We start from the raw sequence: 11,603 nt of genomic DNA on the forward strand, positions 1-11,603 counted from the left end.
CATGACGGTTACGAGGCACCGTAACGCACCTTCGTCTGACCCCCACCTTCTGATGAGGCAAGCGCCTTCCTTCCTCAGCCCATAGTGGTTCTGGCAATCGGCACACAGAATGTTTCTGGGGCCACGTGGGCAAACTCTCTATGACAGGGATCTCTCACTCTCATCAGTGGAGCTGGGTTTTTTTTGTTTTGTTTTGTTTTTAAAGATTTTATTTTTAAGTCACCTCTGCACCCAACGTGGGGCTCGAACTCACAAGCCCCAGACCGAGAGTTGCTCCTCTGGTGACTGAGCCAGCCGGGTGCCCCTGAGAAGCTGTTTTTTAAAATACCACTTAAAAAACAAAAAACAAACACTTAAGAATCAAGGAACCCACACCTTAATACAAATTGTTAATGAAAATAAGCTTTATTACATCAAGTAATAAATACATACAAAGATGCAAACAGTTTTAGTCATTTTCTTCCAGATGTGGGATCAACTTCCAGGAAAAGCAGAACTGAAATCCACACACAGTCTTAGTAGGAAAATGTGGTGGGGGTGGGGAGGTTCTGGTTAGGTTAGGTTTGGTACGTTGCTCTTTCTTCTGTATTTATAACTTGTGCATTTTTTAAATTGACCTCAAAGCACTAATAGTCATGCAAGCAAATGCTTAAGCACAAAGGAAGGTACATTAAGCGGGATCCACACCATGTGGCAAACGTATGCACTCAAACAAACCAACCAACCCTCAGAGTTGTACTAGCTTATGAAAAAGAACGGAGAACAATCTGGGTAACAGACCCGGGGTCTTTGCCGTGAGATAGGTATCTTTTACGTGCATCTTTTAAATCTGCTTAAAAAAAAACCCAAAAAAACAAAAAACCCTGGGTAATTCCTAACTATTTAAAATGTAAATCCTAGTCAACTGCAAAATATTTCTCAATTTCAGAGCCTCATGAACCATGGGAGGGTCGTGGGAAGAGAAACCAAACTGTTACCACTTTGAAAACAAGAGTTTCATGTGAACATGGGAGATGAGCTGTAACTTCTGGTCTCGGACGAAGATGGAAAGCCTTCCGCGCTGAGCGGCAGCTAGGATCGGGCATTCCGCTCCGTTTCCGCCAAGCACTCTCGAACCAGTCCTCTGGCGTGAATGATGCCTGGAGGAGAAGCAGAGGCTGAGGACCGTCCAGCAGAACCCACTCCAGGAGAGGAAGAGGGCCCTTCACTACCCAGCTGAAAAGCCCTCGCCCTGGAAGGAACTCGGGACCTGCATCCAAACCAGGCCGGGATTCCAGCGGTTCGGAAACACGTGAGCGGCCCCTCCCTCCTCGAAGGCCTTCCCGCCTAGCCCAAACTCCTCTTTGTGGCTCCTAACAATCCCTTCCCGCACACACAGGCCGGCCGGCAAGCTCTCTTTGCGTGTCAGGATGTCAGAGGACGAAGTAGACGTGTCTCCAACCCGCTTTCGTTAAGCCTGACCCACTGTGGAGAATCCAGGACTTCAAATCCTTATTTTTCTCTGGCTTCTTCATATTCTAAGTTCTAGAAAGGGCTTGTCCAGTGTCCAGCCTGCACAGTTAGGATGCAAGACTGATCATTTACGTTCAACCTTGGTCCGCTGTGGGGTTGCCCGCCGGGTGCCGGGAGCCCCTTCTGCCCTATCACTCCCCTGCCCATCTTCTCTCTCTCTGGTTTGCTGGTTATGGTTTGGTTGTTGCATTTGTTTTGTTGTTGTTGTTGTTGTTGTTTTTGTGGCCTTTAGTGAACGCCGTAAGATACTGAGCTCGGTTTCATAGACACAGAGAATCTACTCCAGGGAGAGGACTGCCGGAGGGCACTGGGAATGACATCCCCAAGTCACGCAGGTGTCCACATCTCACAAATCTTATCTCTGAGCTTCAAAGACTTTTTTCTAGAAAAGGCCAGACGGTAAATATCTCGGGCTTTGCAGGCCACGTGGGCTCTGTCACAATCACTCAAGCAGCAATGGGTGCGGCCATATTCCAATAACCCTTTCTTTATGCAGGCTGAAGTCGGAATGCAGACTATTTTCACATGTCACAGAATCATTTTCCACCATTAAAAACTAAAAACCGGGGCGCCTGGGTGGCACAGCGGTTAAGCGTCTGCCTTCGGCTTAGGGCGTGATCCCCGCGTTCCGGGATCGAGCCCCACATCAGGCTCCTCCACTATGAGCCTGCTTCTTCCTCTCCCACTCCCCCTGCTTGTGTTCCCTCTCTCGCTGGCTGTCTCTATCTCTGTCAGATAAATAAATAAAATCTTTAAAAAAAAAAAAACTAAACTAAAAACCATTCTTGGCCTATCAGTTATAGTTTGCTGACTTATCCACCATGAGCCTGACACCCCTGTGCCCTTCATGACCCTTCTTTGCCCTGTTACCACATGAACTTGGCTAGCTTGGACTTGGCTACTGGTCAGCGTGACCGTGGGACCAGCTGCTCACGCAGCACATGCCCCGGAGCCATCACGAGGCATATCCATCGGTGGCCTGAACCCGCTGGCTTTTTTGGGTGACTGCAGATTGCCTGTTAGACTCCGGGGTCCAGCATCTTCCCAGGGATTTCCACTTGGGTAACCAGAACTCCAGCTGCCAGGACTGTCTTGCTCCCTGCCTCCAAACAGCGGTCCGCACGCAGAGCGATACCCACCTGCCCCTTGGGGTGGGTCGGGGTAAACCCCACCTCTCCCCAGACCCTCTCCGGGTCCAGCCTCTCTGTCCACGAAGGCTTCGTAAATACCAGGGAAGCTCACTGCCGCGGGCCGGGGCCTGTCCAGGGTCAGCCTCGCCCACCACTGTGGAGTCATGGCCTCCGTGGCAGCTCCCCTTTACGCCCCAGATTTACTCCAGACTTGCCTCTCCAACCTTCCTCAGAAACACCAGATCCCTTCTGAAGTTCAGTTCGCACCTAGGCCTGCTGCTCTGCACTGCCACCTTCCAAAACAGAAATCCTCTTCTCCCCTCCACCCCAGGGACTTCGCAAGGTGGCAGCCGATTTCACCTCCCCCTGAAATCAGCTGGCCAGTCACGTCCTCACGTGAGTCACCGGTTTTCTGTGACATCATGCTCCCCCCCTCCCCCCCATCACGAAGGAATTTCAGAGTGTTCTTGCTCTCTCTCCCCAACTAGGACAGACCCATAGCCCCCACCCCCCACCCCCCACCCCCCACCCCGGCCAGGGCTCTGCTCCAAAGAGCTGACGGCAGAGGGCAACACAGGGCCCAGGACCTCCCGGCTCCTTGTCCCTGACCGGCCCAGAGAAGGAAGCCCGGCGCACTGAGCCTCCTGCGGCTCCCTGGGACCAGCACCAGCCACCAGGAGCAGAGCAGGCAACACACAAAGCTGCAGGATCTGGGCTATAAAGATTCCTTTTTTAAATCATACGGACCCTCCCAGGAGGCACGCGAGGCCTTCCCGTCAGATCCCAAGAACGACCTACATCCCACGGACGGCCCACCCCTGCCCCTGCGGATGCTTCCACACGGGATTAACACAACGGGAGCCCCTGGGGCATAGGGGACTCCCCCACACCCTGAAAATCTCTCACAACAGTTCGCGCCGCAGAGGCGGCACCCGTCAGGGGAGTCTGGGTCCCACTACTTACCTCGTTTTAGTCTCTCCATGGCGCTCTTGCTCCCCGCATAAGTGGGTCTAATCTCTTTCCCCAACTCCTCAATGATGGCCAGCAGCTCGGCATATTTGCTTTGGGGTACCTGGCTGTTCCCTGTTCCCTAGAATCAGAAGGAAGAGTTTACGGCGATTGAACCCTAACCTGACCCCAAGGCCACGGTCAGGACCGCACCACATGCCAGCCACAGCCAAGGCAGGGCACGGAGAAGCCCGCCCAGGGGCAGCTGCTGGAGGCAGGGCAGCCTGGCCTAGGCTCCCAGAGCTGCTGCCTCTGCTGGGGCCAGGCTTGTCCACCCCGAGAGATAACCGTAGACCTCTGAGAGAGCTGGGCCTCTCTGCTGTCCTACACTCAAGGAAACCACTAACAGCCTCCAGAAGGCTTCTATCATCACAAATGAGAAAAGACAAAGGAGGAGGACTGGCTTGTCTCGGCAAGCAGTGGGTATTTCCTAGAACCCAGGCAGGTGCTCAAGGACATCCCAGGAGACGGAGGTCCAGAGCAAGCGGACGAGATAGCGGCCGTGTCTTGGGGTCAGCAGGACCACAAATCATTGCCAAAGACCATCTGGACAGAACACAGAATATGTTTCAATCACCCGTTCTACCCCCGCTGGCAGGGCCCACCCCACGAAACCCCTTTTTCTCTAGACCCCCACCCACAGCTCAAGTAAGCACCCCAATGAGTGAGGCTGGGGTCCCCGCAGGCCCCCCCACAAGGCCCTCGCCTGCTCCTCCCTCTTCCTCTGCCGCCTCTGTCTCCTGGCCTCCAGGGCCTTCCTCCTGTCCTTGCCCAGCTCCTCAGCACCCTCCAGGCGCCGCCTCTTGGCCTGGCGGTCCTCCTCGCCCTCCTCCCACCGACACTTCCTCCGGCGGTCCCGTTCCAGGTCCCACATCTGCTCCTGGGACAGAACGGCCTGGCGGGGCATGGCCGGCCACCATCCCCTCCCAGGGCCAGCCTCCGTGGCGACCCCAGAATGCGGCCGCGTTCCGATGATGGCAGACAACCCGACGGCAGCTACGGCCAGCAGGCACCAAGGCGGGGGCCTGGCCAGGTCCCTCCACCGGCGACAGCCAGTGAGGCCAGTGGCAGCGTTGACCCCGCTCGATGGTGAGGAACCGGGTCTCTGCAAGGTTGCCAAGCAGGGGTCAGTCTTGTAAGTGGCAGAACCACACAGAAACCCCTGCGGCCTGGCTCAAGGGCCCCCATTCCCTATGAAGCACATCTGGGCTCTGGGAGGATATGGGCCCTGTCCTCCTCTTTGCTGGGGCCACGACCTTGTGGGGAGTGAGTAGGAACAGGGTCCCCTCTGCTCTGTCCAGGCTCAGAGGATCTGAGGAATCCAGCAGAGAGACTCCCGCCACAGGGACACACGTGGGTGGTGGCCCCACAGGACCTGCAGCACTCAGGCCTTCCAGCCTCTCCTTGGGCCCCCCGCCCCCATCTCTCAGTGCCCCCCGTGAACCACCCTGCCCCCTCTGCTCTGATGCCTCGAGGCTTGAGACTTGAGGCCAGCCAGGGCCATAGGTTAAGGAAGTTGAGACGACTGTTCCACTCCATCATTTCTACTCCTTCGTCTGTCCCAGCAGCTCTCCTCCCCGGATGGTGGGAGGCACGTCCCCTCAGTGCCCAGGCCAGCCCCAGAGCCCCTCCCGCCACACATCCCCCCCTCACCGTACCTGGGTGTAGCCGAGAGATGGCGGCCCGTAGTCACTCAGCAGCTGGCGGTACTGCGAGGACGTTGCCATACTGGTGGAGGGTGGATGGACGCTCCCAGCTGTGGAAGAGAAGAGAAGAATCAGGAATCGTGTGGTTGTACCCAAAGCAAGAACTCTGGGTCCGGCGACAGTCCCCCTACCCGGGACGCATGCCAAACAGTGTTCTCTTGTCTTCATAGGACAGAGACCCTGCTCCTGTCCTCTAGTTTGGTGATGGCCGACGCTCAGCCCAGATGACAGGAAAACGGAGCAAGGAGGTCACTCTTCAGACGCAGCAGCACGCGGACACCGCTCATCCATCACGGGCTCCTTCCCACCCTGCGGTCAGGACTGGCAGCGATGAGGAAAATCTGCTGCTACTCTTGGCCTAATCCTTGCTAGTCCCTTTTCCCTGGGTCCTGCTCCGCAGACACGGATGACCTAGAGCCAAATCTCTGCCACAGAGCCCACCTGCTACTGAGGCTGGTCCCCGTCCCGCATGCCCAAGTCCCTGCTGCACATAGGCTAAGGCCGACAGAGGCAGTTCAGAGGCTCTGAGACCTAACCCTGGCTGGAGACTGGGTCACTGGACACCAAGTCAGCGATCTGGAGTGTGTCACAGTCTCTCTGTGTGTCCTCAGTAGCCTCTCAGTCTCCCTGAGCCCCTGCGGTTCCCTCCCCAAGGAGGGGACAGGATTCCTGACAGTCCGATTCTACGCCTCGGTGGCTCACGTCCAAAGAGGGGAGGAATAAGGCCCCGTTTATGGACTGCAACACTCAGACACACTGGCCCTCGGCTGTGAGGGACCACGTGGGGACCAGCCCAGCTAAGAATGGAGTCTCCCGGATGGGGGGCGGGGAGTCATCAGCAGGGAATTCTCGGCCGCAGCTCAGGAGCTGGAAGCACGCAGACCCGTAATGGCGTCCAAGTGGCCATTAGCGGGTAGAGGATGTCCTGCAGAATTACAAACAGCGGTAACCATGGAGAATTTACCTAGCCCTCCTCGGCGGCCGCCCGCCTGCCTCCACGCCCAGCCGAGGAGCAGCTCCCCCTCTGCCTGCCGCCCCCAGAGCCAAACGGTCTCTCAAGCACACGGCGGACTACGCAGACTTGGCCCCGGGGACGGACAGCTGGTGCCAGGCCGGCCAAACCAACCAGCTGCTCATCTGGTGTGAGCAGGGGAGGGGAAGGGGAGAGAGGACGCTCAGCAGCTCCGGCTGGTGGAGTGGCAGGGGCCCTAGGGGAGCCCGGGAGCCCCTCGCCGTAAAGAGACCAACAGTCTGGAGCGGGTGGGTGTTCTCCTGAGCCACACGCTGCAGAAGAGGCTGGCACCCCGACACCTGTCCCTCTGTCCAGGAACTGGGCGCAGCTCTGTACCCAAGATATCTTCCTTGCTCTCGGGCCTGCCCTGGATTTCGCCTCCCCCACCCCAACCCGGGGGCCCCGGTTCAGGCTCAAATGTGGGATGCCCAGTCAGGAATACATGGATTCTGTCACCTCTAAGCTGGTAAGTGGGCACATCACCGGGCCACTGGTAGCCCCAGTCGCCACGCCTCTAAAGGGGGGACAATAATACACCCGGGCTACGGGCATATACTGCTCAGCACAGGGCTGAACTCCTAGCATGTCTGTGACCTCCATCCAAGGCAACCACAGATGGGCAGTGGCCAGAGCACAGGAATGGGGCAGGGTGGGTGCCCCCCAAGCACCCTTCACCACAGCAGCCAAACCCTAACTTCCTGAACCTTCTGATGTGAGCAGTGAGTGTGGTCGCTGCAGCCCCAGACCTGGGTTCCAGTCCTGACCACCACAAGACATCACAGCTCTCTGGAAGGCCAGGATGCTGAAGGCAAGACCAGGGGAGTGCGGACCCCTGCAGAGCAGCACAGTGTCTAGGGGACTCCGGTTCCTGGGCAGGGGGTGAGGGGGCCTCAGGTGTGCATTCCCTGCACCACCCTTTGCCCTCGCCTCTCGTTGCTCATCACTGTTTCTCGCCTCCCTGCCTCCTGTCCCATCTGCTTTCCTACAGACCAGGGCCTGGACCAGGAGTCGGTCTGGCTGTGTGACCTTGGATGAGACCCTTCCCTCTCTGGGCCTCAGTTTCTCCATCTGTTTGAGGCAATGATTCCCAACAGAATGTCTAAAGGCTCTAGATCCCACTCTTCCATGGGGCTAGGGTTAAGTCTCGGGCTGGGGCCTGAGAGAGAGAGGAGAAATCACCTGGTCTGCGTTGGGGGAAGGGTTGGGCAACAGCTGAGGGCTTGCCCTTCCATCACCAGGTGACGTGGGAGGTGACCCCAATTCTGTGTCAGTGCCAGTCTCTTACTCTGTTGAAAGGGGGGGGTAGGTGTGCGGCCCTGAGGAGAGTTGACAGAAGGGCCCTGAGTTCTACTCATGCCCACTCCTTCCGGCACACACAGGCAGGGCCAGTGCATCCGGCTGCAGGAGGCCAGGGAGAAAACCAGACTGGGCGTGAGCACGGCGGGCGCTGAGCATCACAGACAATGCACGCAGTGTGCGGGGACCAGGGAGGGCCCGGAGCCGAGGGAGGGATTGGCAGAGGCCAGCAGCTCCTGGGGCCAGGCGCAGCTCCCCGCCCCCACGCCAGACAAAGAGCGGCCTGGGCCTGGGGAGCTGGCGGCCTTCCCGCCACTTGGGGCGCCTGGGGGGGGATGTGCTCTCCGGCGGGGAGGCGGGGGCTTTGTCTAACTCCGCCACTGCCACCGCCGGCCAGGCCGCGGCTTGGCAACCCGCGAGCAGGAGGCAGGGCTGGAGGGCGTGAGGGATGATGACAAGGAAGCCGGAGGAGCGGCAGCGGAGAGTCCATCTTGGATGCAAATGGCAGGGGGAGACTGGGGCTTTCTAAAGGGTCCATGGGGAGGGGCGCGCCCCCCTACCAAAGCACCAGGTATCTGGGGACCTCAGCAGTCCTCCTGGAAATCACCATAGAAGAAAACCTGTGCACAGGTGCCAGCCAGCCCAGCACAGGGCTTCAGGGGTCCTGAGTGGGCGCCCCTGTCACTTGACCCCAATCCCTGAAGGTTCCACTTTAGGGCACCTGCCTCAACTATACTAGGCCAGGCCTGAGATTTCCGGGGTATCCAGGCTGGCAGCAAGACCTTCTACCCTGCATACCCCAGGGACAGATGAGAAATCCTATCTGGGCCACAAAGCCTGTCTCTGTAAGGTCTGCAGACCCCAAAGGTGGTGAGAACGTTTGAGAAAATCGTGGCTGTTTGCTCTTGGGACGCAGACGCCAAATTTAACCAATTCAACTTTGCCCCCACCCGCAACCTGAATTTTAACCCTTTCCAATCCCCAAATCTGTGTTCTATAAGTTAAAATACATATTCATATATTCCGATTGATTTTCTGGGTCCCTCTTCAGATTTTTGGAGTTACGGAGTCAACGTTTGGAGACAAGGCCCAAAACTTGCGGCCAACTGCCAACGTGGCATTTCTGACCAGCAAGGCCAATCCCCTCCCCCACAAGGCCTCTGCCCCCTCCCCCCTCCAACGCGCCTGCTTTTTTGGAAGTCTATTTCCAACCAAGTGTCTAAAGGAGAAAGACCCAGACAAGGGGAAAAGCCGGTCACACCCTAACCTCCCCACCTTCCTTCCCCCACCCCAGGTCTCCCTTGATCCCTGGGGCAAGCCCCTGGACACAGCCTGAAGCTGCCTGACAACTTCTGGAGGAGTTTCCTGGGATCGCCCAGCTCCAGCCCCCGGGAAGGGAGAGGACGCCCCTCCACCCCCGGCTTCCGCAGAAGGGGCCTTCGAAGCCCAGACTTGGGGGCTCCGAGATGCGGGGTCTGCGCTGAAACGCCGCCCTCACCCGCCGCCCGCAGGCACTCAGAAGCCCCGGGTCTTCTCCAACTTCTGTCACTCCGCGCACGCCTGAGGGGATATCCGGCGTGCCGCGTTCTGGGCACCCCAGCTCCGGCGCGCCGGGCCGAGCCCCCACTGACGATCGAGTCCCCTGCACCGCGGGTGACCCCAGCGGCCCCGCACCCTCTGGGGCGCCTGCACCTGGCACGCGCGCCGCCCCCGCCCTGCCCACGCCTGGCCTGGCCTTGTTCGCATGCACCCTTGCAGCCCGCCCCCCCAGCCCCAGGCTCACGCCCCCCACCCCCTGCTCCCCAAGGGCGGCCCGGGCCCCGCGCCCCGCGCCCAGCGTGGCCCGGCCGCTCCCGACTCCCGCCGGCAGGGGCCCTCGCCGAGCCGCCCAAAAGCCGGAGGAAAAAGGAGCAGAGAAAAGCCTCCCCCGCCCTCGCCCGCCGCGCTCCCCACGATCCCTCGGCCGCCGGCGTGGGGGGGACCGCGGCGCCCGCCCGCGCCCCCGGCCCCGGCCCCGGCCCGGCCGAGCCCCGCCGCGGCACGGGGCGCCCCCGCGAACTTTGGCGGCGCGGGCGCCGGAATCATGGCGGCGGCGGCCGCGCTGCCCCGGGCCGGGACCCGGTGCCCGGCGCCCCCGGCCACCCCGGGCCCCCGGGAGCCGGGGCCGGGGCCGGGCGCGCCGGCCCCCAACTTGGCGGCACTTGGGGCGCGGCGCGCGCGGCCCGCGGGGCGCACTCACTCACCGGCGTTGAGGGAGGCGGCGGGCATGTGCGCGGCCAAGTTCGGTTTGTAAGACATCCCCCCGAGCGGCGGGGCGCGCCGGGGCGCCGCGGGGCCAGGCCCGCGAGGGCGGCGGCGGCGGCGAGGCCGGGCGGCGGCGAGGCGGGCCCGGCGTCCGAGCGCCCGTCCGTGCGCCCGCCGAGCTCCCGCGCACTTTTTGTTGTTGACGGCTCGGGCCGCACCGGCAAATATGGCCGTCCCTCACCCTGACACCCGCTGCAGTATATCACCCATACATCGGGCGGGCGGGCGCAGGGGCGGCCGCAAACTTTGAGCGGAGCCAGCGGGGCCGGCCCGGGCCGGGAGGGGGCGGCCCGGCGCGCCGCGGCCCCGGCGTCAGGGGGCGGCTCCGCCCGCGGCCGCGCCCCGCGCCTCCGGCCGAGCTCGGCGCCCGCAACTTGGCAAAGTTTGGGGGGCTGGGTCCCGGCGGCGCCCAAGGCCCGCGTGGGTCCCTTTCTTCTTCTAGGTTCTCAGCGCCCAGAGATTCGCTATTTTACCGCTTCGTCTCTTTCTTTCCATTTTTTTTTTTTTAATAGCTAGGTAGGATTTCTGAATTACTTTTTTCCCCCTTGGATGTGGGGGCAGGGATGGAAAATTACCTGGAGAAAATGGTGGCGAGTGGTATTTTTAAGCACGTAGATCATTCCAGACGCCGAAGTCTGGCCATTCCCCAGAATAAGAACAACCAATTCTTGACATTGATTTCAAATAAATTTCGTGTCCCTGTCTGTATTAAGTGGTTTTTAACCCTTTGGGGGCCTACGAGACTCCTTGGAGACTGACAAAAGCTAGAGGCCTCCTCGTCCCTGGAAAATTCTCTATTGTATCCACATAACTCTACATCTTAACTCCTTCCGATATTTAAGAAGCGCCTACTATGTGCCTGGCACCGGTCCAGGCGCCAAGGATACAAGAATGAACTCGACAAAGTTTCTGCTCTCCTGGAGTGTGCATTACAATTTTCTGTCCTCCTTCCACCCCCACCCCTCCAGCCCATCCTCAGGTCTGACTGAAACATATCATCAAATATGTATCTTGGATAAGATGACTAAGCTTTTGAAGGTACCGTTTCTTGGAGTTCCACTGAAATAGTAAAAAAGCTTGTCAAAACACACAAGATACTCACCCTTTTCTGCCGTTTTTAATCGCCATGCCTTGCAGATTTTTAATTAGTCACAGACCTTCGGGCGCATCTGGATCTAGTGAAAAAGGCATCAACCTCCCCGCCAAGAGGGAAGGGTTACCGCACATGCCTTCCCTCCTCCCCTTTGGGATTTCAAAGTGCAGGTGATAACCCCCTCTCCAGCCTAACCAGCACCCCCGGTGATCACCTTTAGGCTAGCTCAGCCAGGGATGCTCAGTGAAATTTTATTTCCTGAATGAATTAATGCCAAGCTCTCCTACGCCGCCCCAGGGGCCCACATACTCTACAGCAGTATTGTCCGATAGAAACATAAATGCGAGCCACACACGTAATTTTAAATTTTTTAGTAGTCACAGCTTAGAAAGTGAAAAACTGGCAAAACTGATCTATTTAACACAACAGATCTTGATTTCAAATGTAATGAACATAAAGAAATTAAGATACCTTCTCTTCCTCTCATCCTACAGAGTCTTCAAAACCTAACGTGCATTGCACACTCACAGCACATCTTAATT

The 11,603-nt window shown here is 58.7% G+C and overlaps 1 protein-coding gene across 2 annotated transcripts; it reads right to left on the reverse strand.

The window, feature by feature from the left end:
• Positions 1 to 386: 386 nt before the first annotated feature.
• CDK2AP1 (cyclin dependent kinase 2 associated protein 1) lies at positions 387 to 10,257 on the reverse strand. Of its 2 annotated transcripts, none has more exons than XM_045778409.2 (4): positions 9,908 to 10,257; positions 5,309 to 5,406; positions 3,606 to 3,732; positions 387 to 1,139 (listed from the first exon to the last, which is right to left on the reverse strand). In XM_045778409.2, the coding sequence occupies exons 1-4, from the start codon at positions 9,960 to 9,962 to the stop codon at positions 1,072 to 1,074; spliced, it is 348 nt and encodes a 115-aa protein (XP_045634365.1). In that variant the 5' UTR covers positions 9,963 to 10,257; the 3' UTR covers positions 387 to 1,071. The 2 variants fall into 2 exon arrangements, with proteins under 2 accessions (XP_045634365.1, XP_045634373.1); XM_045778417.2 differs by lacking the exon at positions 9,908 to 10,257 and adding an exon at positions 6,321 to 6,463.
• Positions 10,258 to 11,603: the final 1,346 nt, after the last annotated feature.

This window comes from Ursus americanus, chromosome 30 (assembly GCF_024610735.1).
Source record: "Ursus americanus isolate L20-20 chromosome 30, mUrsAme1.1.p, whole genome shotgun sequence".
Classification (NCBI taxonomy): domain Eukaryota; kingdom Metazoa; phylum Chordata; class Mammalia; order Carnivora; family Ursidae; genus Ursus; species Ursus americanus.